General features: G+C 44.1%; 1 protein-coding gene across 11 annotated transcripts in view; it reads right to left on the bottom strand.

Moving 5' to 3' along the window:
• Nucleotides 1–25,865, bottom strand: part of GRB7 (growth factor receptor bound protein 7) — a 112,118-nt gene that overhangs the window by 35,945 nt on the left and 50,308 nt on the right. For 9 of the 11 annotated variants that reach the window (XM_030221978.1, XM_030221975.1, XM_030221973.1 and 6 more), the window contains one exon: nt 4,269–4,440. In XM_030221978.1, coding sequence (XP_030077838.1) covers nt 4,269–4,440 — 172 coding nt within the window. Of the gene's footprint in view, nt 1–4,268; nt 4,441–4,874; nt 4,896–9,217; nt 9,381–25,865 lie in introns of those variants that run through there. The other 2 variants (XM_030221980.1, XM_030221982.1) reach the window with 2 other exon arrangements.

Genomic DNA, 25,865 nt, shown 5'->3' with positions numbered 1-25,865 from the left:
TGCTGGCCAATCTAGTAACCAAACTATGCAAATAGGCCCAGTGCAAAACTTTTTGTGCTCTAACCTGGAACAGCACACTGGATACAGGTGCTGCAATACTATTCTGTGAATAAAATTTAGGCACATTCCAGATATGTCGATACTGTTTTTCTGCTCAGACTGTGCACAGATGTAGCTGCAGTTAACGCAGAACCGTGTGCTCACCCGTCCTCCTCAGTTGTCTTTTTTTTTTAACCCATGATCTTCATGGAGGGCAGGAAAAGTTGGTCTTATATTAGGGCTGTACCAAATTTCGTATTCGATCCTGCCCCAAATACATTATTCACATTCGGCTGAATAGTGATCTAAATTCCAGTACGAATAATCCGGGGCTCCACTGTGCTAAAAATCCTGCTGAAATAAAACACTTGATCTCCGATTTCCTTATTTGTTATGTTAAAGCTCAATGCCCATTATTCGTATTTAGCCGAATAGGAAAATATACTATTCAGTACAGCTCTATCTTGTATACTCACAGAAAAAAAAAAAAAAAAAAAGAAACAGGCATTAAATCTTCACAAAAGCTACCACAGAATGAGCTAAGCCATCAGACTTGGTGTTAAAGCCCTGGCATTATGCTCAGCCTTTAAGTCTTCTGTGCACTTTCCTGCATCTGCACAGACTAGCTAATAGCCTCATGACCTTTGATTTAAATATGTGGTGCACTGTATGTAAGGCAAGGCCTGTGCAAACCCCTTTTGCATCTGTCCAACCACAATATTGTGCCTTAAAGTCATGCTCAACCTGCACAAAGCCTTGGACATTTTATTGCGATAGCCTCTGTGAAAGGGACATCCTGATACAGTCAGCCAAGAGGTGGTTGGGGAAGGGGAGCTCTGTAAAAGGGTCACTTTTCAAACCCACTATCCATGGTCAAGGAACTCATGATTCAGGGAGTTAAAACCTGTTCATTTCTAATCGCTGCTTTGCTTTTGGGCAGTTTCATTCTTAGTAATCCTGGGTGGAAAAGCTGGGTCTGTTTACTACATTATTAGCATATAGTCCTAAAATTCCTGGCTTGCAGGGAGGAGGAAGCACTTGGCTGTAGTAAGGGACCCTCCCACTGTTTCCCTCACTCTTACTTTTCTGCTAAAGCAAAAACTTTATGGGTCGATCTTCAAAAGTGATCTAAGTGGGCAGGAGAGGTTTATACCCAAGTAAAATCATCCTCAGTGGGCTGGCAACGGATATTCAGCGAGACTTAACCAGGCAGTGGAGGAGTGGCCTAGTGGTTAGGGTGGTGGACTTTGGTCCTGGGGAACTGAGTTCAATTCCCACTTCAGGCACAGGCAGCTCCTTGTGATTCTGGGCAAGTCACTTAACCCTCCATTGCCCCATGTAAGCTGCATTGAGCCTGCCATGAGTGGGAAAGCGCAGGGTACAAATAAAATAAAAAAATATTGGCACTGACCGGCCATATGCCCAGCTTTTATATGCAAGTTGGAGCAGGTTCCAATGGTAGATGTATGGAAGTCATTATCAAGAGTAGAGACTATACTGCAGAACTCTGTTACTCAGCTTTGTGTTTTTTCAGAACAGACAACAACTCTATACACGTGGGTGTTGTCTATAGACCTCCAAAACAATTGGAGGAATTAGATAAAGACCTGATCGCAGATATTCAAAAGTTGGGAAACGAGAGGTGCTGTTGCTGGGAGATTTCAATCTGCTGGATGTAGATTGGAAGGTTCAGTCTGCAGAATCGGAAAGAAGTAGAGAGATCGTGGATGCTTTACAAAGCAGTTTGCTCAGACAAATGGTGACGGAACCCATGAGGGAGGGAGCAACACTGGATCTGGTGCTCATAAATGGGGATAGCGTGTCAAATATCCGAGTGGGTGCCCACCTGGGCAGCAGTGACCATCAAACGGTTTGGTATTACAGCTAAAGTGGAGAGCGGCCACTCAAAACTCAAAGTTCTGGATTTCAAGCGTGCTGACTTTAGTAAAATGGGGGAATACCTGAGGAAGGAGATGATGGGCTGGGAGGAAATACGAGAAGTGGAAGGACAGTGGTCCAAGCTGAAACCTTTATGTAAGGAACCTTTATGTAAGGAAAGTAAATAAAAGCAAGTTTTTGTGAACTGGATTAGGAACTGGTTGACGGACAGAAGCCAGAGGGTGGTGGTGAATGGAATTCGCTCGGAGGAGGGAAAGGTGAGTAGTGGTGTGCCTCAATGATTGGTGCTGGGACCGATTCTGTTCAATATATTTGTGAGTGACATTGCCGAAGGGTTAGAAGGTAAAGTTTGCCTATTTGCGGATGATACTAAGATCTGTAACAGAGTGGACACCCCGGAGGGAGTGGAAAACATGAAAAAGGATCTGAGGAAGCTAAAAGAATGGTCTAAGGTTTGGCAATTAAAATTCAATGCGAAAAAATGCAAAGTGATGCACTTAGGGAATAGAATCCTCGGGAGACGTATATGTTAGGTGGGGAGAATCTGATAGGTACGGATGGGGAGAAGGATCTTGGGGTGATAGTATCTGAGGATCTGAAGGCGACGAAACAGTGTGAGAAGGCGGTGGCCGTAGCTAGAAGGTTGTTAGGCTGTATAGAGAAAGGTGTGACCAGCAGAAGAAAGGGGGTGTTGATGCCCCTGTATAAGTCATTGGTGAGGCCCCACCTAGAGTATTGTGTTCAGTTTTGGAGGCCATACCTTGCGAAGGATGTAAAAAGAATTGAAGCGGTGCAAAGAAAAGCTACGAGAATGGTAAGGGATTTGCGTTACAAGATGTATGAGGAGAGATTTGATGACCTGAATATGTATACTCTGGAAGAAAGGAGAAACAGGGGTGATACGATACAGACGTTCAAATATTTGAAAAAGTATAAATCCGCAAACGAACCTTTTCCGGAGGTGCGAAGGCGGTAGAACGAGAGGACGTGAAATGAGATTGAAGGGGGACAGACTCAAGAAAAATGTCAGGAACTATTTTTTCACGGAGAGAGTAGTGGATGCTTGGAATGCCCTCCCGCGGGAGGTGGTGGAAATGAAAACGGTAACAGAATTCAAACACGCGTGGATAAACAAAGGAATCCTGTTCAGAAGGAATGGATCCTAAGGAGCTTAGCCGAGATTGGGTGGCACAGCCGGTGGTGGGAGGCGGGGACAGTGCTGGGCAGACTTACACGGTCTGTGCCCTGAAAAGGACAGGTACAAATCAAGGTAAGGTATACACAAAAAGTAGCACATATGAGTTTATCTTGTTGGACAGACTGGATGGACCATGCAGGTCTTTTTCTGCCGTCATTTACTATGTTACTATGTATATTAGAAGTGGCCAGGAGAGAGAAGGGTTCTGAAGGCAGAGTCGGGGAGAAGCAGGGAGCAACAATATTCAGTACCGGCATTCCCATACCTGTCAGTGGTGGCCTGCCTGCATCTTTCACACCTGCTTCCCTCCCTCCCCGTGCATATGCTGGGTTCCAATCTCAAAATGGCTGCTGGGACCTTCCATGGCAGTCTCATGAGGCTGCCACAGGAAGTCTCAGCAGTTATCTTGATTCAGCGGCGGCAGAGGAAAGGAACGAGTGGGTTCCATTCTTGCCCCCGAAGAAGCCACTAGACCACCAGTGTTTGTTGAGGTAGGCCTGGGGAGAGCCTACAGGGTGGCTGGGCAGCACAGGGGGCCATGTCTCTGCCAGGGGAGAGCAGGCAGGCAGCGACACAACCCGTTATCTGCAGGGGGGATGTGGTAGAACACATTTTCTGCCGAGAGGGGGGCAGTTTTCAGTTTTGGATGAAACCGAGCAATGAATTTCAATTACAAATTTGGTTTCGGCTGGAACCAAAACCACTGGTTTTGGTCAGTCAGTCGGTTTTTAGGGCTCTGTTATAGTGTGTGTGTGTGGGGGGGGGGGGGGGGGGGAATATTACAGTAAACATTCTTGATTGTGTGCCTGTCCCCGAGTCAAGACAGAGTCTTTGCAATATAATGAAGAATGACTGGGCAGCATGTTGGTATTCCCTCCAAGTGGTGTACAGCACAATAGAAACCACTGGCAGCAGCAACATGAAATGGCATTCTCACTGGAAAGAGAATTCAGCCAATGCCAGAAAGTTCTCTTAAGCCTAGTGGTCATGTGGCTACTTGCTGATGAAAGCCATATTTGTTTAATGATTGCCGTAGGGCCCCTAGCAACCAAATGCTGCTTTTAGTCTGGTCAGTTACTTAGAAAGCTACACAAAGCACAGGGATAAAAGAGCTGCCAAGGAGAACGCTTACCCCCAGCTACTTCTCTGGATAAGGACAGGCTGTGACCTCTTCACATCTCGGCCCAGCAATTCCACATTCTCTGTACTGGGAAGGCCCCGGGCCCTGCCTTGCTGTTCTTCATATGGGTTGTCCAAGGTGCAGCTCCGGTTCTTCTCTAGAGCTCCAAGGTCCATGTCATTATCTGGTGAAGACAAAACGTTTTGAGTTCAGGGCTAGGGGTATTTGTACTGGATGGAGAGCTTCAGCGAGATATGTAAGAAGCTGGAGCCTCCTTTACACCAGCCTCCACCCCATTCAATTCACCTTCAATTTCCTCAGCGTAATATACTAAAAATTTCAGAGGGGTTTCACAGCTTACTCCTGCTTCTTTTGGTCTTCCAGCTCAACTGGAATCTGGTACAGTAAGCTTTCATTCACAGCTACCTGGACACTTTAGACCCTATGTTACAACCCTTCTCCCAACTTAATTTAGTCTAGGTATTGCAGCACAAGTCCTCTTGAGGGGGGAAAGCACATCAAGACTCCTTCCAGAACACTGCAACCATGAGCTCTAAATCTGGCCACTAGGTGTCATTATTGCACAATGTCTTGGATGTCATTCATTCAAGTACTTACATACTGCTTAGACATAAGTGGTTTACAGTTTCATTTTACAGGTACTGGGACTGTACCTAGTGGGCTCACAATCTTAGTACATGGTCATCCTTCCACCCACTTGGATTATGACCACTGCCTTTGCAGCCTACCCAGGGAAAATGGAAGATATCTTATTTATTTATTTATTTAGATTTTGCTCACACCTTTTTCAGTAGTAGCTCAAGGTGAGTTACATTCAGGTACTCTGGATATTTCTCTGTCCCAGGAGGGCTCACAACCTAAGTTTGTACCTGAGGCAATGGAGGGTTAAGTGACTTGCCCAAGATCACAAGCAGCGGGATTTGAACCGGCCACCTCTGGACTGCAAGACCAGGGCTCTAACCACTAGGCCACTCCTCCACTCAGCAACATTCCCTGTAGAAATCACCAATAGCAACATTCCATGTAAAATCTCAGATAGTAGCAACAGAATCTCAAATAATTTATTTGGATTTTGCTCACATCTTTTTCAGTAGTAGCTCAAGGTGAGTTACATCCAGGTACACTGGATATTTCTCTGTCCCAGGAGGGCTCACAATCTAAGTTTGTACCTGAGGCAATGGAGGGTTAAGTGACTTGCCCAAGACCACAAGGAGCAGCAGCGGGATAGATCCTCAATGAGCCTGGGCTGGTCCCTATTAAATAAGGTTATCCCCAGTGGCTGCATTGAGACTAGGATTGGTGACTGGTAATTATGGCCTTGATGTATAAATCTGCAGACTCAGGCACAGGCTTGGTCCCTCCCACTGACCAGAACTGTAATATAGGCAGTGGTGTTCTGGTAAATGTTTAACAGGCTCTCTCAAAAAAAAAAAAAAAAAAAGTAGAAATGTACGTAACTGTATTATACATACTATTGGTACAAATGATATGTGCAGGCAACAACCAATTTACAAATATTAAAACAATATTCTTTATTGTAAATTCCACATGGCCAATTGATTTTCGCAGAATGCTTTGGTTGATTTTTTCCGCACTCTTATATCTGCAGCCAACATATGTTTGCTATTCATCCCAATCTGCTAATTCTTTTCACAATACATTTGACATACGACATACTATTTCTCACCCTATATACCAATATACCCACTATTGGGAAACTGGAACAAGCGAGACTGTTACAGATTCCTACACGGATGCTGCATGCTAGCAAAATCCTTCACCTCAGTTGAACATGCAGAACATGGACAGACCCTCAACTGATACAGAATGGGGGCCAAAAAACCCCCCAAAAACATGCAGACAAAAACTGGAGAACCCCCAAGAAAGCCAGATTCTATACGTAGTAAAAGTACTGGCAAAAGTTATAGAAATGCATTTTCTTCCATACTCTGCTAAATACAAAATTAGAAAATACATATATTTCCAAAAAAAAGCAAACCACCATGAGCATCTTTCTACTACTACTACTAATTTCTATAATGCTACTAGACATACACAGAGTTGTACACAGGTCAAAGAGACAGTACCTGCTCAACAGTGCTTACAATCTAAGTGGGACAGACAAACAGGACAAATAGATAAGGGAATTATTAAGGTGGGAAAACATGGGTACTAAACAAGTGAGTAAGGGTTAAAAGCAGCATCAAAAAGGTGGACTTTTAGCCTAGATTTGAAGACAGCCAGAGATGGAGCTTGACATACCGGCTCAGGAAATCTATTCCAGGCATATGGTGCCGCAAGGTAAAAGGAATGGAGTCTGGAGTTAGCGATGGAGGAGAAGGGTGCAGATAAGAGAGATACCCAGTGAATGGACTTCCGGGGGAACATTTTTAAAATCCTGCTAACTGCTTTTACCACATTCTCCGGCAACGAATGCCAGAGTTTCATTACATGTTGAGTGAAGAAATATTTTCTCCAGTTTTAAATTTACTATTTTGTAGCTTCATTACGAGCCCCCTAGTCCTAGTATATTTGGAAAAAAGAGTAAACAAGCGATTCACGTCTACCCGTTCCACTGCACTCATTTTATAGACCTCTATGATATCTCCCCTCCGCTGTCTTTTCTCCAAGCTGATGAGCCCTAGCCTCTTTAGCCTCTCTTCATAGGGAAGTCATCCCGTCCTCTATCATTTCCGTCGCCCTTCTCTGTACCTTTTCTAATTCCACTATATCTTTTTTGAGATGTGGTGACCACAATTGCACACAGTATTCGAGGTGTGGTCGCACCATGGAGCGATACAAAGGCATTATAACATCCTCATTTTTGTTTTCCATTCCTTCCCTTCATGCACATTTCCCCTCTCCCTCTTTGCCGGAGGATGTGTAACGACGGTTAGGATATCTGGGTTTAAAAAAAAAAAAAAAGTTTAGACAAGTTCCTGGAGGAAAAGTCCATAGTCTGCTATTGAGACAGACATGGGCAGAGGTGAGACAGCCAGATTCGCGCAGGAAGAGACAAATTGCTGGGGTGCAGGGAGGGAGCCAATGTGCGAGATCGGGCCCCTTAAGTGTGTGAGCTGGAGAAGAGGCCCCAATTGTGTGTCACATGCCGAATGTGTGCAACTTGGCATGTCTGCATGATTAACAAGCTGAACCCCCTGCAGAGATCTATAAACTTGCTTCACTAATGGCTGAAATAAAACAGATTCTGTTCCCACTTCCTTTAGTGGAAAAAGAAAGCATTGTTCACCCTGGCTGAAGAGAAACTTTAAACTTTAGACTCCCCCTCCATAACACTGGCACCGGATTCTGCTTTATCAGCGATTACTGTGCCTACATGATAAACTGCCTGTGACCTGCCCCAGCTCCAGGCATTAAAGTGTAACTAGGAGGAGAATCAAAGGTGGGATATGCACAAAAGGGGCCCTGGAAGAGGAATGAAGCCAGATGAGAGCACTGTCTGCACCAAATCCTCATGCAGGGCATCCATTTATGTTTTCCCTGGAATCCCCCTTCTCCAGTCCTAGTGTCTTCTGGGACTTGGAGTCCTATAGGGACCTATCTTCCCCTCCCCCTCCTTATCCCACAGATACTTGCCCTGGCCCAGGTGCTCTTCTGAATCAGCCCTTTCAGGAGCATAGCTATGGGGGGGCCATGGGGGCCTGGGCCCCCGCAAACTTCATCCAGGCCCCTGGTTTGGCTGGCGCCAGCCGAAGCCTTCTTCAGCGTGGTCTCCAGCGCAGCCGTGTTCGCTGCCTGCCCCCTGCTCTCTCTCTTCTTGTGCACACTGACGCTCAGCGACAAAGCTACTACCCTTATCCCTCATTTGTCCTGTCTGTCTGTCTGTCCTGATTTAGATTGTAAGCTCTTTTGAGCAGGGACTGTTTTCTTCATGTTAAATTGTGAAGCGCTGCAGAAATGATTTGTTGTAGTAGTAGTAGGAGGAGGAGGAGGAGCGAGGTGACAGGTGAGGCACTGTGATGATTTCAATGCGGGGATCCCGGCCTGGTGGTGGACGGTCGATGGAGCCAAGGGCGGGTGAGATCGGGGACTGCGGTGCTGGGCCCCCCTTGGAGGCCCGGGGAATTTTGTTCCCCCTCCCCCCGGCGGCCCTGGGAGGGGTACAAGGTTGAAGGCTCACCTAGGATGCCTGATCCCCTTGAACACTGACTGACTCACATTACTTCACCAACTGAAGATACATCAAGAACTACCAGTTCATGCTGCCTAAAGCCAATTTCAATGATAAAACAGAGGTTCATTTCAGTATTTCTAGTAGGCTAGAACATTTTCTGATACACCCAGTACAACCGAGAAGCAAGAGGAGGAAAATTGTTAAACAGCCCCAAGACCTGCCTGTGGCTAAAAAGCCAGGCCTTACAACAAGGTTCTTTTATTTCTGCTGCAGACATGGCTGGAGGGGACTTGCTTCCAGTGCTCTGGGTTCAATACAGCTAAACCCTTTCTAAGCAAATTCAGCAACAGAAAGCAAAACCCAGGCAAAGTGTAAAGAGGAGACGCTCCGAAGCCCCATGAACAGACTAATGGAGGAACAGAATGAAGAACATCCCATGTCTCAGCCTTGAGAAAGACAGAAGGGGTATAGGATGCCCTCAATGGAGCTGCATAGTCCAAGTGGGAGCTACCTGAGGAGGTCCTGAGAGAAATGAGCGGGCATTTAGCAGGGCTCCAATGCTGGTGACCCAAGGACTACACACCAGTATATCTTGAACTACTGATGTAATCAAACTGGTAAAATCCAAATTGAAAAAAAAAAAAATAGAATCATTAATCCCACATATTAAATCTGAAATGTTGGGAAGGATCCACATGGCTTTGAAAGGGAAGTTGAGCCTAACTAATCTGCCAGAGTCTTTTGAGGGGGAGCCAGATGACAAAGCACATTTTAATTTTCTTAAATCTTTCCACACGTCCCTTACCATTAAGCTGTCATGGGATAACATGAACAGTCTGCTTGGTTGGAACGCAGAGTCACAGGGCTATTTGCTCAGCACAGGAAAGTAACCAGAAGTGTGCCACAAGGATTTGTGCTGGGGCCAGGTACAATCAAAAAAAGCCAGTAAACAATGGGGCGGCAGCAATACATACTGATACAGAGTTATTCTGGATACTGTAAAACAAAGCAGACAGTGCAGAGTTACAACAGATCACCCAAAATAGAACGAGAAGGTAATGGTAAGCAAGGTTTAGTGTAAAAGAACAAATGTCAGCATTTCTCATACATTGAAGGGCTCTAGACCGACTCTTGCCTGTCAGAAGGACTTGGGAGTTATTTTCTCAGCCCAATGTGCAGAGGCAGGACCAAAAGATTTGCAAACAAAACAAAAAATAAACATAGTAGCCCACTCTACAACCCCAGGGTGATTGGTGAAATGCCCTTCAGGATTAAGTCCTAGGGCAAGTTCTGTTCAGAGTCTACATGACTGATACTGAAGGACTTGAAAGGAAAAACAACATTTTCTGCCCAATATTCAAAACAATTTATTTTTACTTATTTACTTTATTTGTATCCCATCTTTATCCAAAGCGGGTTACAAAACAATCAACATACATAATCAATAAACACAAAAAATAATTAAAAAAAATTTCCCAGAAAAGAAAAAACAATTACAATACTCTTCATTCTTCCAAGAAAGCCTTTATAAAAAAAAAGTATGTTTTAAAAAAAACCAAAAAAAAAACCTTTAAACTGTTGAATATTGTCACATGATCTTAAGGCAAGGCATTCTATGGCCACTGTCCGGTTAAATTGCTTAGTTATTCAGCAGCACAACCTGCTAAAAAACATAATATATATACAAGAGAGTGGTGGATACCTGGAGCAGCCTCCCAGTGGAAATGAGAGAGATATGGTAACTATGTTCAAGAAGCCTTGGGATCCCTAGATGTAAAGTGAAGGGGTCAGTGAAGATCAGCTGGGGCCTGCAGCTCTGCACTAGGGATGAGTCTGGGTAGATTAGATGTACCTTCCACATCTTAACTAATGGATACAGGATACACCTAGAAATGCTACAGAGAGACTAAAATCTCTTACAGCTTAAGAGACAGCTGAGGAGGGGCATACAGAGCTATATAACATCATAGTAACATAGTAGATGACGGCAGAAAAAGACCTGCACGGTCCACCCAGTCTGCCCAACAAGATAAACTCGTGTGTCATTTTTTGTGTATACCTTACCTTGATTTGTACCTGTCTTTTTCAGGGCACAGACCGTATAAGTCTGCCCAGCACTATCCCCACCTCCCAACCACCAGCTCTGGCACAGACCGTATAAGTTTGCCCAGTACTATCCCCACCTCCCAACCACCAGCCCTGTCTCCCACCGCTGGCTAAGAGCAAATACAGAAATATCCCAAACAGTTAAAAAGATGGTAAGTACAAGGCAGAGTGCAGAAGGTTCAAAATGGAACTAGGAAAAAAAAAACCCTGGATGTTAGATCTGTCATCACACACTGGGTTCAGAGCACCCTTAAAACCATGAAACATGGGATAGGAATCAATGTACTGTTGTGGATTATTGGTTGATAGAAAACAGAGGGTAGGGTTAAATGGCCAATTCTCTCAGTGGAGGAGGGTGAATAGTGGAGTGCCCAGGGATAACATTTATTAATGATCTGGAAATGGGAACATAAGATCATAACAGTAGCCATACTTGGTCAGACCAATGGTCCATCTAGCCCAGTATCCTGTTTCCAACAATGGCCAATCCAGGTCACAAGTACCAGGCAGAAACCCAAATTGTGGCAACATTTCATGCTACAAATCTCAGGGCAAGCAGTTGCTTCCCCATGTCTGTCTCAATAGAAAACTAGGAACTTTTCCTCCAGGAACTTGGCCAAACCTTTTTTTTTAACCCAGATATGCTAACCGCTGTTACACATCCTCTGGCAAAGAGTTCCAGAGCTTAACTGTTAAGTGAAAAAAATATTTTCTCCTATTTGTTTTAAAAGTATTTCCATGTAACTTCCTTGAATGTCTCCTGGTCTTTGTACTTTTGGAACGAGTAAAAACAAATTTACTTCTACACCACCCAGGATTTTGTAGACCTCATAAATAATGCTATACTGGGAAAAGACCAAAAGGTCCATCGAGCCCAGCATCCTGTCCCTGACAGCAGCCAATCCAGGTCAAGGGCACCTGGCAAGCTACCCAAACGTACAAACATTTTATACAAGTTATTTCCGAAATTGTGGATTTTTCCCCAAGTCCATTTAGTAGCGGTCTGTGGACTTGTCCTTTAGGAAACCGTCTAACCCCTTTTAAAACTCTGCCAAGCTAACCGCCTTCACCACGTTCTCCGGCAACGAATTCCAGAGTTTAATTATGCGTTGGGTGAAGAAAGATTTTCTATTTGTTTTAAATTTACTACACTGTAGTTTCATCGCATGCCCCCTAGTCCTAGTATTTTTGGAAAGCGTGAACAGACGCTTCACATCCACCTGTTCCACTCCACTCATTTTATATACCTCTATCATGTCTCCCCTCAGCCGCCTCTTCTCCAAGCTGAAAAGCCTTAGCCTCCTTAGTCTTTCTTCATAGGGAAGTCGTCCCATCCCCGCTATCATTTTTGTCACCCTTCGCTGCACCTTTTACAGTTCTACTATATCTTTGTTGAGATGCAGTAGCCAGAATTGAACACAATACTCAAGGTGCGGTGGCACCATTGAGCGATACAACAGCATTATAACATCCTCACATCTGTTCTCCATACCTTTCCTGATAATACCCAACATTCTATTTGCTTTCCTAGCCGCAGCAGCACACTGAGCAGAAGGTTTCAGTGTATCATCAACGATTGACACCCAGATCCCTTTCTTGGTCCGTAACTCCTACATGGAACCTTGCATGATGTAGCTATAATTCGGGTTCTTTTTTCCCCACATGCATCACCTTGCACTTGTTCACATTAAACGTCATCTGCCATTTAGCCGCCCAGTCTCCCAGTCTCGTAAGGTCCTTCTGTAATTTTTTACAATCCTCTCGCGAGGATGACTTTGAATAACTTTGTGTCATCAGCAAATTTAATTACCTCGCTGGTTACTCCCATCTCTAAATCATTTATAAATATATTAAAAAGCAGCGGTCCTAGCACTGACCCCTGAGGAACACCACTAACTACCCTTCTCCATTGTGAATACTGCCCATTGAACCCCACTCTGTTTCCTATCCTTCAACCCATTGTTTTTTTTTTTTTTTATTTCATGAAGTCTTTATCTGTTAAAACATAACAGAAAGCTCATGGAGCAGAACTTATAATACACAATTGCTGAATGCAAACAGATATTTACAGGCAACTTAAACACCTCATTCCCACATTTTCAACGTCCTGCTAAGAATCAGAAGGAACTTCATAATTTTTTTTTAGTTTTTAACTGGAAAATGCATCCCCCTCAATACCCCCCCATCTCCCCCCACTTAAACCAATTTTTAATCCACAAAAGGCCATTTCCTCCTATCCCATGACCCTCCAATTTCCTCTGTAGCCTTTCATGAGGTACCTTGTCAAACGTCTTTTGAAAATCCAGATACACAATATCAACCGGCTCCCCTTTGTCCACATGTTTGTTTACTCCTTCAAAGAATTGAAGTAAATTGGTCAGGCAAGATTTCCCCTCAATCATATCTCCCCTCATCCATCTCTTTTCCAAGCTGAAGATCCCTAACCTCTTTAGCCTTTCCTCATACAAGAGGAATTCTATCCCCTTTGTCTTGGTCGCTCTTTGAATCTTTTCTAATTCCGCTATATCTTTTTTGAGATATGGCGACAAGAACTGAACGCAATCCTCAAGGTGCGGTCACACCATGGAGCATTAAAGTATTTTCAGTCTTATTCACCATCCCTTTTCTACTGAGCAGAAGATTTCAGCGTATTATCTAAAATGACACCTAGATCTTTTTCTTGAGTTCTGACCCCCAAGGTGGTTGAGTGAGGTGATTACATTTCCAGATGACACAAAACTATTCAAAGTTGTTAACACACATGCAGACTGTCAAAAATTGAAGGAAGAACTTAGGAAATTGGAAGACTGGGCGTCTTTGGGAAGAATAATCCAAATCAAAGTTATTGGAGGTTAGAGGTTCCACCCTAGGAGTCAGCACCCAAGAAAAGGATCTAGTTGTCATTGTGGAGAATATGTTGAAGTCTTCTGCCCAGTGTGTGGTGGTGGCCAAAAAAGCAAACAGGATGCTAGGAATTAGGAAAGGGATAGAAAGTTAGACAAAGACTATTATAATGCCTCTGTATTGCTCCATGGTGCGACCACACTGAGCTGAAGTCTTGCGAGGCTGCCCTTGCAAGTCTCGGTAGCCATTTTAAAGAGCTATGCGGCTGCAGGAGGGTCGGCGCCGGCAGTGGGCAGGAAAGACTGCGGATCTTTCCTGCCCCAAAGAATCCACTAGACCACCAGGGGGCTGCCATCAGGTATGTGCTGGGACCCTGTGGCTTGGGGGACCAGGGAGGATACAGTAAAAAAAAAAAAAAAAAAAGACATGCCGGCTTGTGCATACGGATGTACACAGAGGAAGTATAATAAGGGAATAACTTTTTATAGATAGAGTAGTAGTTTGTTATAAATCGTAATCAGTGTGTTATTTGGAGGGGCTGGTTATAGGGACACCCTAACCCTTTTATATTGGTGCAGAGATTTTTTTTCTCCTGGTAAAGGGCTTCTAAAACAGACATGTTATGAGAATCAGGTGCTCAACATTCAGAGTTTCTATCTATCTATTTACTTATTTATGGCATTTTATCCCACATTAAACATGAATTAGATTGGAACCTGGGAGCATTTACAATCCTTTTTTGTTTCCCCCTAGAGAAAGTAATGCATTGCCCCCCTCAGGCTCTCTCTCCGGGCATAGCCAGTTCTGCAATTTGGGGGGGGGGGGCATCCAAGAGGTGGACTGGGGTTCCCAGTGCACTTCTGCACCCTCCCCCCCAAATTGCACGGCTGGCTATACCTGGGGAAGAGAGCCTGTTAAAAATTTACCAGCACACCACTGACTGCGCCTCTCCTAGTAGGGCAGCTCATGCAATGTATGGTGGGGGACTGCAAATACTGCTAGTCAGCTTAGGTATTATTCGGAAAAGAATGGAAAACAAAAGTGAGGATGTTATCATGCCTTTATATTGGTCCATAGTGCGATCACACCTTGAATATTGTGTTCAATTCTGGTCACCGCATCTCAAAAAAGATATAGTGGAATTAGAAAAGGTACAGAGAAGGGCGATGAAAATGATAAAGGGGATGGGAAGATTTCCCTATGAGGAAAGGCTGAAGCGGCTAGGGCTCTTCAGCTTGGAGAAAAGACGGCTGAGGGGAGATATGATAGAGGTCTATAAAATAATGAGTGGAGTGGAACAGGTAGACGTGAATCATCTGTTTACTCTTTCCAAAAATACTAGGACTAGGGGGCATGCGATGCAGCTACAAAGTAGCAAATTTAAAACGAATTGGAGAAAATATTTCTTCACTCAACATGTAATTAAACTCTGGAATTCGTTGCCAGAGAATGTAGTAAAGGGGTTTTAAAAGGGTCTGGACAGCTTCCTAAAGGAAAAGTCCATAGACCATTATTAAATTGACTTGGGAAAATCCACTGCTTATTTCTGGGATAAGCATCATAAAATGTATTGAGCTTTTCTGGGATCTTGCCAGGTATTTGTGACCTGGATTGGCCACTGTTGGAAACGGGATACTGGGCTTGATGGACCTTTGGTCTGTCCCAGTGTGGCAATAATTATGTACTTATGTTAGGACTCGGGAGTGATAGGCAGCAGTGCCCTGGGTGCAGCGAGAAGCTACTAGTGTTTTTGAAGGACGGCAATTCTGGGTCAACACACTGTAAATGTTCTCTCCAAGGCCATATATTTTGAACACATCAGGAGAGTGGGAAGCAGAGACAAGCTTCTAGAATTCACATTTCTAGTTTGGATTACTGCAACTCTTACACACCATTCATGTCGGTGATACTTGAAGACTACAAATAGTAACTATAAGGCTATACAAAGTATGGCTGTAAAGTTCGTGACTGGATCGAAAAAACTTGACCATGTAATAACCCCTCAGGGAAGTACACTGGCTGCTGATCTCACAGGATTCCCTTCAAAATCTTATCCCTAGTGCACAAGACCCACAACTCTGGTTCCCATCTAACCCCCTCTTGCCCGATACCCACTTCCCATCTAGAACTCTCCAATCTTATCCCCTTCTTCAGACATATCCGTTTTGATTTTGTTAGAAGTTAGATCTTTAGTGCGACAGGTCCCACCCACTCTTTGCAATGCTCTCCCTCTTTATCTCCGCCTTGAAGAATTGTTCCAAACATTTAAAACTGGCCTTAACTTTTTTTTTTATTGCTAGACGCCCTTTAGTTGATTTTTCTCTGGTCTTGTTCTTCGCTGCCTGCTAGTGGCTGCAGTGGTCAGCCTGACTGAGAGGACAGGAAGAGAACAGCAATACTGCAAAGATTGTATTTCCTTTCCCAATTTGGATTTTAGTATATTTTAATACTTGTAAACTGCCCTGAAAAGGTTTTGAGCGGAAACACCAGAAGAAAAGCAAAATGTTCTTCGGTGCATAAAGTAGTCCAAAGAAGAGCAGAACACACGTCTTAGTATGATAAGTAGGCTTTATTTCTGCCACTTTGTATAAAAATCCTGATGTGGCCACGTTTTACCTCACTAGAGGCTGCGTCAGGGGCTAAAACAGCTATTGCGGTCCCAAAAGGCACAAACATGCAATAGAGCTAAAATCCAATGAAAGCAGCAACAGTCAGCCTTGCAGCTTGCGGGATAAATCGAAGCACAGCAACCGTCTCCCTTATTCCAGAGAGCTTGCTCTAGCTCTATTGCATGTCTGTGCCTTTCGGGACCACAATAGCTGTTTTAGCCCCTGACGCAGCCTCTAGTGAGGCAAAATGTGGCCACGTCGGGACTTATAGAGTGGTACAAATAAATTCATCATACTAAGACGTGTATTCTCTTCTTTGGACTACTGAAAGGTTTCGAGGACAGTATATCAAATATGAATAAACCCGAACAAGGAGGGTTGGGAATTAGACAGTGATGCCAGCAGCTAAAAATGGGGTCTGCCACCAGCTGAAGCAGGGCAGAGAGCATCACGAGTGTTTGTGACTCCTTGATTACGAATAAGAGTTAAGCAGAGCCTTAAAAATACAGCACCATACTACAGAAAATAACTCAATTTTTTTATCCAGTCACTACAGAGGCTATGGAGAAGGGGAGGAGAGACAAGTTTTAGAGACACATACCCGGGTAAATTAAATGTCTGAACATTTTCCTTACTGGAGTGGGGCTGCACAACACAGAGTTAAAGTTGGAAAATAGGGTGCAAGTAGGTTGGATTTTCAAATCTATGCATTCTGTTTCCTGGCACATCTGTTGGCAGATAAAGCAGGTTGAAAGTCCATGGGCCCCCTACGCCTGTGGACAAATTTCAAAAGGAAAAACTTGAAAATTAGGTGCAAGGTCCACAGATACAAGAGGCGTATTTTCAAAGCACTTAGACTCACAAAGTGCATAGTAACCTAAGGAACTTTGTAAGTCTAAGGGGCCCTGCACTAGCAGTGGCGGCCATTTTACTGCAGTGGGTGAAAAAAAGCCGAAAATGAAATGGCCATGCAGTAAGTCTGCACTTGTCGCTCAGCCATTTTGGGTGGGGAGGAGCACTTTTTTCAGTTATCCCATTTGGCATACTACGTTTGATAGCGAAGCTCTGTGCAGCGGCACATTGCATGCGATATCACAAATTACTGTCTAGTCATTTGTTCTGCCAGTTTATTTTTGTATCGAAAATCAATAGACCCTTGACGCAGGCCTTCACGGCCGAAACACGAATCGTGTCGGGTTGTTTTTATCGATTTGAATAAAGACCTTGTTTAGGAAACACCATTTGTGAGAGGACTTTTTTGGATCCACTGATTGTTTGTTTGTCTTTCGTTTCTCCTGTGGAGAGATCACCTTCTGTTGGTGTTGGCTTCGGAGGAGCACTTAAAGCCACCCATTGGGGTAGCGGTAAAGGCTCCCGTGATAACCTGGCAGTAACCGAGCTGCAAGTAAACCCCTTCAGAACTATTTTTTCAATTATTTCCGCCAGCGCCGGAAATAGTGCATGATGGGGGCAAAAGTACAGCTAGCCCCTGCGTTGGGCCGGCGGTAGTTCCAGGTTGCTGCGGGGTAACCCTTTTAATAAAAGGGCCCCTAAGTGTTATCTATGGATATTCTGGGGCTCATTTTCAAAAGTGTTTTGAAAATGAGCCCCAGAATATCCATAGATATTGCTGCTGAGCAGAATGTTTGAAAATCCCCCCCCCCCCCCAAATAAAGGACAAAAGATGAATGGTTTCTAAGGCATCTGATCATCTGCTGTTACTTCCCATTGTGCCCTGCTCCTCATACCCCGTCTCCCAATGCCAGGGTGGGGGGCAGACACCGATTTTGAAGCATTCAGCTTTCTCCCCTTTTTCCTTGTTTATCTCTACCTTGAAGCTGAGATAACCCTGGGTTAAGTATTTTTGTTCACATTTCACTTTGCTGGATAAAATAAAGTAAACATTTCATTTGCTTAATTGCTGGAAAAGTGTAAGGCAGGCAGAGCAGCTTGTCCTCTCTGCTGGGGACCGACCCTGAAGAAGGGGAGGGAGAGAGTGATGAGTGGACACCTGTGCACTGAATGCAGGATGCTCTTGTCCAGGGACTGACTGCATATCTTGACTAGAGGTTATGGACCTTGGACGGGGGTCCAGTCTGGCACTCTACCTTCTTAATTTGGAACAAAATGTATTCTGCTCTGTAAAATCAATTCATAAATGATTAATTGGGGAGGCTGAGCACGGTGTGATTAATTAACACTCTGGTTACAGATCTTTGGCCGCCTTCCTGCAGGTTCTCTGGAGAGTCTGGCCAGTGGGTTATCATCTGGCTTCCACATTGATTGTCTTAACAGAAGTCAACCTTGGATTGTCCCAGGTGAGGTCTGGTACTCAGCTTATACTTACTGTCAGTATAGCTCTTTCACCGCTGGGAACACTGACCAATTCATGACTTTCTCTGCCCAGGACTCCGACTTGCTAATAAATGCAGAATTTGGCAGGACGCAAAGAGACATGGACACCTGCTGTAATGCTGACATTTCCATAGTTGCTCTTCCTGTCCTAGCTAGTCTCCATGGATGGGGGGAGATAGACAGCCAAGCGTTTCCATCTCTAGCCACCGAGTGCTGCTCCCACCCAAACTCAAAAAACCATCAGCATATTCCTTTTACCTGCAAGAAAGGTGGGAAATTTTCAAATTGCCCATTTATCTGGGTAAAAAGCTTTTGGAAAATTGCCCTCATCATTTATGTGTATATGATATAAGCATGATGGCTCCAGGGCTGGAGTTAAGATTTTTATGCCCAGTAAGCAGGGCTGGAAGGCGAGGATAGATGTCCTCCTTTGGTGCTTGAAGAGCTGAAGGGATCCTCGAGTTACAGTGCCATTGTGGTACAGCTTTGAAGTGGCGCCAGTGGATGGCCCTATAGTAGGTGGGAGAAGAGTATTTTTTGCCCCAGGTACTTGGCATCTTCAACATTTGATGCCCTATGCAGTTGCCTGTGTTGCCCTAGTCTGACCTTCCTTGCCTGTTTGTCCTTGTATCACGTCCTCTCATATCTTTGGGAGCCTACACAATTGCATTGCAGATACAGAGTAGAGATGTGGATTATTAGAGGACCAGTACCATAAAGAGTCCATGCCTGTGTCTCCATGGAACCCCACCAATCTTTGGAGAGAGGGAGAAGCAGAAAGGGTAGGTTGTAAACCCTTAGTGGACTGTGGAGTAACCCAGGATCTGGGAGGTGGTGGATGCCAAAAGAGTAAAGATTTCAAGAAAGCCTGGGACAAGCACAGAGGATCCTTAGCTGTGAGGGAAATGAGGGAGTAAAGCCTAGGGCATCCTTAGCTGTAGAGGAGAGTGAGGGGTAAAGCCTGGGATAAGCACAGAGGACCCTTAGCTGGTAAAGCCTGGGATAGGCCTAGAAATCCTGAACTCCTGGGGAGGGGGGCGGGAAGGGTAAAACCTGGGATAAATACAGAGGATTTGGGGATGTGAGGAATAAAAGGTAAGGCTTTTATCCCTCAGACTATGTTCCACGGTGACAGCACTGACATCTTCATGCTTTGACTCACCAACTCAGATGTGGCCTCTCTCAACGAAGCAACCCTCCCCCCCCCCCCCCCCCCCCCCCCCCCCCCGGCTACTGTTACTTTGTCTACAATCGCTCCACCTGTATGGGTGGAGATGTTGAAATTCTCTATTCCAATAAATTGGATGTCCAATCTCGCCCTTTACTCAAGCCACTCCAATTTAGATATAATAGCACTCCACCGTCAGATTTTTTACTGGTCTATCTTCCCACCCCCCGCTACTGCTTCCTACTACTTCCTTCAATCGTTACTCTCAGATTTCTGTATCAGCTTCCACCACTCTGCCATCCTTGGCGGCTTCAACATTCACATTGAAGACCCTAGTTTTCCATTTTCACAAGACTTCTGCAACCTTCTCTTTTTAATCTTAAACTCACCCAATTTGTTATGAAGGCCACTCATCAGAAAGGCCACTTTCTGGACCTTATAATCACTCTCCCAGTTACGTATTTTACCTTACAGGTCTCATCTGTACTTCAGCTACCATGGTCAGACCATTCTCTTACTGTCAACTGCACAACTCAGCCGCCTACCACCTTAAAACTACTTAACAAGCCAACATACAGAGACCTCAAAGCTTTCACTCCTATGTCCCTTCTAATTGTAACCTCGACCCAGACTCTTTTTTTTTTTTTACAACTAACTCACACAGATCAAGTTCAACTTTGGAATACTCAGCTACATAATGCGTACAACAGCATGGCTCCAATCCAATACCACCAGTTACTCCAGTTTCACAAGCCACACAAATCATGGGATACTACCGAGTTGCAACAGCTCAAATACCAGCTCCGTCAGGCACAAAAGATATGGTGCCACTACCCATCCTCCACTCACCTTTCCATGTATAACAGCATTGCAAACTCATAAATCTGCCATCACTGCCGCCAAAAAAAAAAGCTTACTACACTGCCAAGATCATCAGTGCACCCAATACCTCTATTCTCTACAAAATAGTTTGTTTATACCGCATCCACACCCTCAGGAAAAAAAAAACCAACAACTTACCCTCAGCCCACTATTTCACATCCCACTTTGAGAATAAAGTAAAGGACTTACATAACAGTATTCAAAGTCCATCCACCATTCTCACTGTACTCTACTAATTCAGCCAGTGCCACTGTGTCCTGTAGCACTTTTTCACAATTCAATCTGCCAACTCTCACTGAGCTGGGTAAAACTATAAAAGCTATGAAAACAACCACTGCACCCACAGACCCTGTTCCATCTTTGCTACTCAAGCTCTCTCTTGACTCATTACTCCCATTCGTACACATTATCACAACTCAGCCTATTCTTAGGCACCGTCCCTGACTTCTGGAAGATAGCCACCATCAAAAGAGAAGGACGCCCAAATCGCTATAATGGAAAACCGATTTTGGGCATCCCCAATTGCTTTCCGTCGCGGGGATGACCAAAGTTCCCGGGGGCGTGTCGTAGGCATAGCAAAGGCGGGACTTGGGCGTGCCTAACACATGGGCGTCCTCGACCCATAATGGAAAAAAAAAAGGGCGTCCCGGATGAACACTTGGACGACTTTACCTGGTCCTTTTTTTCTTACGACCAAGCCACAAAAAGGTGCCTGAACTGACCAGATGACCACTCCTTACTCCCCCAGTGGTCACTAACCTCCTCCTACCCTCAAAAAAATTTTTAAAAATATTTTTTGCCAGCCTCAAATATCATACCCAGCTCCATGACAGCTGTATGCAGGTCCCTGGAGCAGTTTTAGTGGGTGCAGTGCACTTCAGGCAGGCTGACCCAGGCCCATCCCTCCCTACCTGTTACACTTGTGGTGGTAAATGTGAGCCCTTCAAAACCCATCAGAAACCCACATCTAGGTGTCCCCCTTCACCTGTAAGGGCTATGGTAGTGGTGTACAGTTGTGGGTAGTGGATTTTGGGGGGGCTCAGCACACAAGGTAAGGGAGCTGTGCACCTGGGAGCAATTTATGAAGTCCACTGCAGTGCCTCCTAGGGTGCCTGGTTGGTGTCCTGGCATGTCAGGGGGACCAGTGCACTAGGAATGCTGGCTCCTCCCATGACCAAAGGGCTTGCATTTGGTCGATTCTGAGATGGGCGTCCTGAGTTTCCATTATCGCTGAAAATCAGAAACGGCCAAGTCTAAGGACGACCATCCCTAGGGATGACCTAAATGTCAAAGATTTGGGCGTCCCTGACTGTATTATCGAAACGAAAGATGGACGCCCATCTTGTTTCGATAATATGGGTTTCCCCGCCCCTTCGCCGGGATGTCCTGCGAGGACATCCTCAGGAAAACTTGGGCGCCCCTCCACATGTCCTAAGATCAAGAATCCCTCCGTCCCAGTTACTGATCCAAACAACTAACGTCCCATAACAAATCTTCCCTTTACAGCTAAAATAGTTGAATCCCTAGTGAATTCCCAAATAGCTGATTTCATCTTATATCTTGCACCCTAACCACACTGCTTTCAGACATCACAGCACCAAAAGCACACTTCTAGGTATCACCAACTACATCTATTGAGGCCTTGACCAGGCCAAAACAGTTCTCTTTGCTATCTTTAGATCTCACAGCCGCCTTCGACCTCATTGATCATTCTATTCTCCTCCATCGTCTGCGCTCCATAGGTCTTTCAGATACTACACTGGAATGGTTTACTTCCTACTTCAACCCAAAATACATTAACATTTCAATGTTCATCCCAGGCTCAGTTTCACAGGGTTCAATTCTTTCACCTACTCTTTTTAATATCTTCCCAGTCCCTCTTCTGACACTAACACAGACCCTTCACTATCTATGTCTATGCAGATGACATCCAAATTCTCTATACTCTTACCCCCAAATTCTATATACGGTACCTTAAGTTGTGCACATTAATTTAGCTGCATGGCCAAATTGTGCACACAGCTTAATAGATTAACAAGCCAATCAGTGCTGATAATTGGCACTAATTGGTTTTAAATAGAATTAATGCATAAAACTTTCTAGGCGTATTCTATAATATGGTGCATGTAAATTCAATGCATGCAGTAAGGGGACATGGCCAGGGGGCTTGGAATGGGCATTTCACAAACTATGCGCACCATTATAGAATACACCCAATCTGCGCCTAATTTAGGCACAGGTATTAAGGCCTGGTTTTTAGGTGGCCTAAATTTTAGTTGCAAGAATAGTGCGTGAGCATACTTTATAACTACGTGTAACTTTAGACGTAGTGTATACAATCATGCTAACCACATGGTTTTTCGGCACAGATTTTTTAAGGTACAATATATAGAATTCCCCCCCTCAATGCTTGTACCCCTGCTGAAATCTCCTTAATAAATCAAAAGCTAACTCAGACCACAAACTGGCTGCAGGAACACAATCTCATCTCAAATCCCTCCAGATCTTTTTTTCTGGTAAAGGCTACAAAAGGAAAGGGGAAAGGGAATTGGGACTTGATATACTGCCTTTGAGGTTTTTGCAACTACATTCAAAGCGGTTTACATATATTCAGGTACTTATTTTGTACCAGGGGCAATGGAGGGTTAAGTGACTTGCCCAGAGTCACAAGGCGCTGCAGTGGGAATCAAACTCAGTTCCCCAGGATCAAAGTCCACTGCACTAATCACCATAGGAGCCAACTTTTCAAAATTATTGGGGGTGCTAAGCCCAATGGAAATGACCCCTCCCTGAACACACACAAGGAATTTTTCTCAATATTGGGGGTGCTCAACCACCCACAGAGTCGGCTCCAATGCTAACCACTAGGCCACGCCTCCACAAAACCTTACCTACCATTTTACTCTCCGATACACCAGTTCCCCAAGCTGACGCAATACATGTTCTCGGCATTCTCCTAGACACTATCTTTCAAGCCCCAAATTGCTCAAGTTGTTCAACGCTCCTTCTACAAACTCAGACTGATTCACTCTCTGATTTTTCCTTCCATGTTATATATTCCCTGTTCATTCCTTAGTCAGCCAGTTGGACTATTGCAACTCACTCTACAAGGGACTCAGCCTTAAAAGAACTACGCCGACTTCAAATTGTACAGAACATCACTATCAAGTTAATTCTCAACATTAGAAAATTCAATCGTCACCTCTCATTTGAAAGCTGCCCACTGGCTACCGCTTACTCATGGTGTTACCTATAAACTTCTTCTGTTGGTTTTCAAAACTATGTACTCTGGAGAACCTTTATATCTCTCACATCATCTTGTCCCCTACAACCCCAGTAGGACTTAGATCAAGACCCCCAGTTGTGGAACACCCTTCCATCTTCTCTTAATTTGTAGAGTTTGCTAGCACAATTTATAACTGATCTTAAGACTTTTCTATTTCAAGTTGCTTTCTGCTAACTCTTTTTTACATTGGCAGAAAGGGATTGGTCCTGATTACACCAGGAATACACCTTTCATTCTTTCCTGTCCATTATCCCATCAGATTTTGTAGTTCTACCGCCTTCCACCCCCCACCCCCATCCTGTCTGGTTTTGTGTTTACTTTGACTACTGTTTATCTAGACAGTAAGCTGCCCTGAAGGTCCCCCCATAGGGCAGGATTGTAAATTATAAATAAACTTGGAAAAACAGAAGATGTTTGAATTCAGGTCACTCTAAATCTCAATGATTATGAACACAAATGCATCATGGGAAAAATAATGGTCTTGACAGATCCTTTAGAACAAAACTGAGAATACTGTGATGCCTTTGTATTGCTCCTTGGTGCACCTCGAATGTTGTGTGCAATTTTGGTCACTACATCTCAAAAAAGATGTAACGGAATTAGAAAGGTGATGAAAAATTATAAAGAGGATGGGACGTATTCCCTATGTGCAAAAGCTAAAAAGGGCTAGTGTTTTTCAGCATGGAAAAGAAATAACTGAGGGGAGATATGATAGAGGTCTATAAAATTCTGAGTGGAGTGTAATGGGTAGGATTGTTTGTCTACGCTTTCCAAAAATACAAGGACTAGGGGGCATGCAGTGAAGCTACTAAGCAGTAAATTTAAAAGATCAGATACAATTTCTTCACTCCCATGTAATTAAACTCTGAAATTTGTTGCCATAAAATGTGGTAAAAGCAGTTAGCTTAGCAAAGTTTTAAAATGGTTTGGATGATTTCCTAAAAGAAAAGACCATAATCCATTACTTAAGATGGAAAATCCACTGCTTATTTCTGTGGAGAGGCAGGATGTGATCCTGTAGCCAGGCTGTGTTTCCAGGAGCTTTTGCCCAGGAGGGAAGGAGTTGGAGACTTGATCCCTAGGCATGTAGATAGCCGAGTGGCTGGTGGATGTGAAGACCACTTGCCTGCCTGATGCGGAGGTGACGGATCTTACCCAGCACCTAGATAAGATTTTAGAGACAGTGCTGGGGAGGTGCCAGCTGTATTGGTACATGTGGGTACCAATGACATAGGAAAATGTGGGAAGGAGGTTCTGGAAGTCAAATTTAGGCTTAGGTAGAAAACTGAAATTCAGAACCTCAAGGGGAGCATTTTCAGAAGTGCTCCATGTTCTACAAGCAGGATCCAAGAGACAGGCAGCGCTCTGGAGTTTCAATGCATGGATGAGGCGATGGTTCCAAGTAGGAGGGTTTTAGATTTGTTAGGAACTGGGCAACATTCTGGGGAAGGGGGAGCCTATTCTGGAAAGATGGGCTCTCTTAACCAGGGTGTAATCAGGCTGATGGCATTGACATTTAAAAAGGAGGTAGAGCAGCTTTTAAAATTAGAAACTGGAGGAAGGCTGACAGTTGCTCAAACTGCACGGTTCTAACAAGGTATCTTTAAAAGATATCACCGAAACAGAGAAGATAAGACATCCTGATAGCGAGATTGCAATATAGACCATAGTAGACCAGGTGTCTTTAAATAAAGAGCAGAGAGATTTTAAAGATTGCAAATTATGGTCAACTGCTGAGCAAGTTGTAAATAGGAACAACAAACTGTTTGAAATGTATGTATGTAAAAATAAAAATAAATAAACACACACCATAACTCACAGCTGTGGCAGTATTCTCACTGGTAGAGTGAATGAGGAGTTACTCTGCGAGTGAGAATACTGCCACTAGCTGTGAGTTATGGTGGGTTTTTTCTCCGTACTTATATTTTTAATTTGGTTCTCTCATTAATCTTTTTACTAATTCCCCTTTGTTATTCCTTTGTTGCCTTTAGGCTGAGCTGTTAGTTCCTGCTTTTTTAATCTGGACTAACAACTAATTATTGGGTGAAAGTGCCCTCCAGGACCCTAATAGGTATATGTTTAGGATGCAAGTCCTTTGGGTGAAACTTGTGTTCTTAAACCTGGTAAGGAAATAATTTTGATGTAAATTTCAATTCTGTCTTGTGGTACGATTTATCTTGCTTTGCTAAATTAATTGTGTATT

The sequence above is a fragment of the Microcaecilia unicolor genome, chromosome 12, assembly GCF_901765095.1.
Source record: "Microcaecilia unicolor chromosome 12, aMicUni1.1, whole genome shotgun sequence".
In the NCBI taxonomy this organism is placed as follows: Eukaryota; Metazoa; Chordata; class Amphibia; order Gymnophiona; family Siphonopidae; genus Microcaecilia; species Microcaecilia unicolor.
The sequence above is the reverse complement of the archived record's forward strand: the minus strand, read 5'-3'. Positions and strand labels throughout refer to the sequence as shown.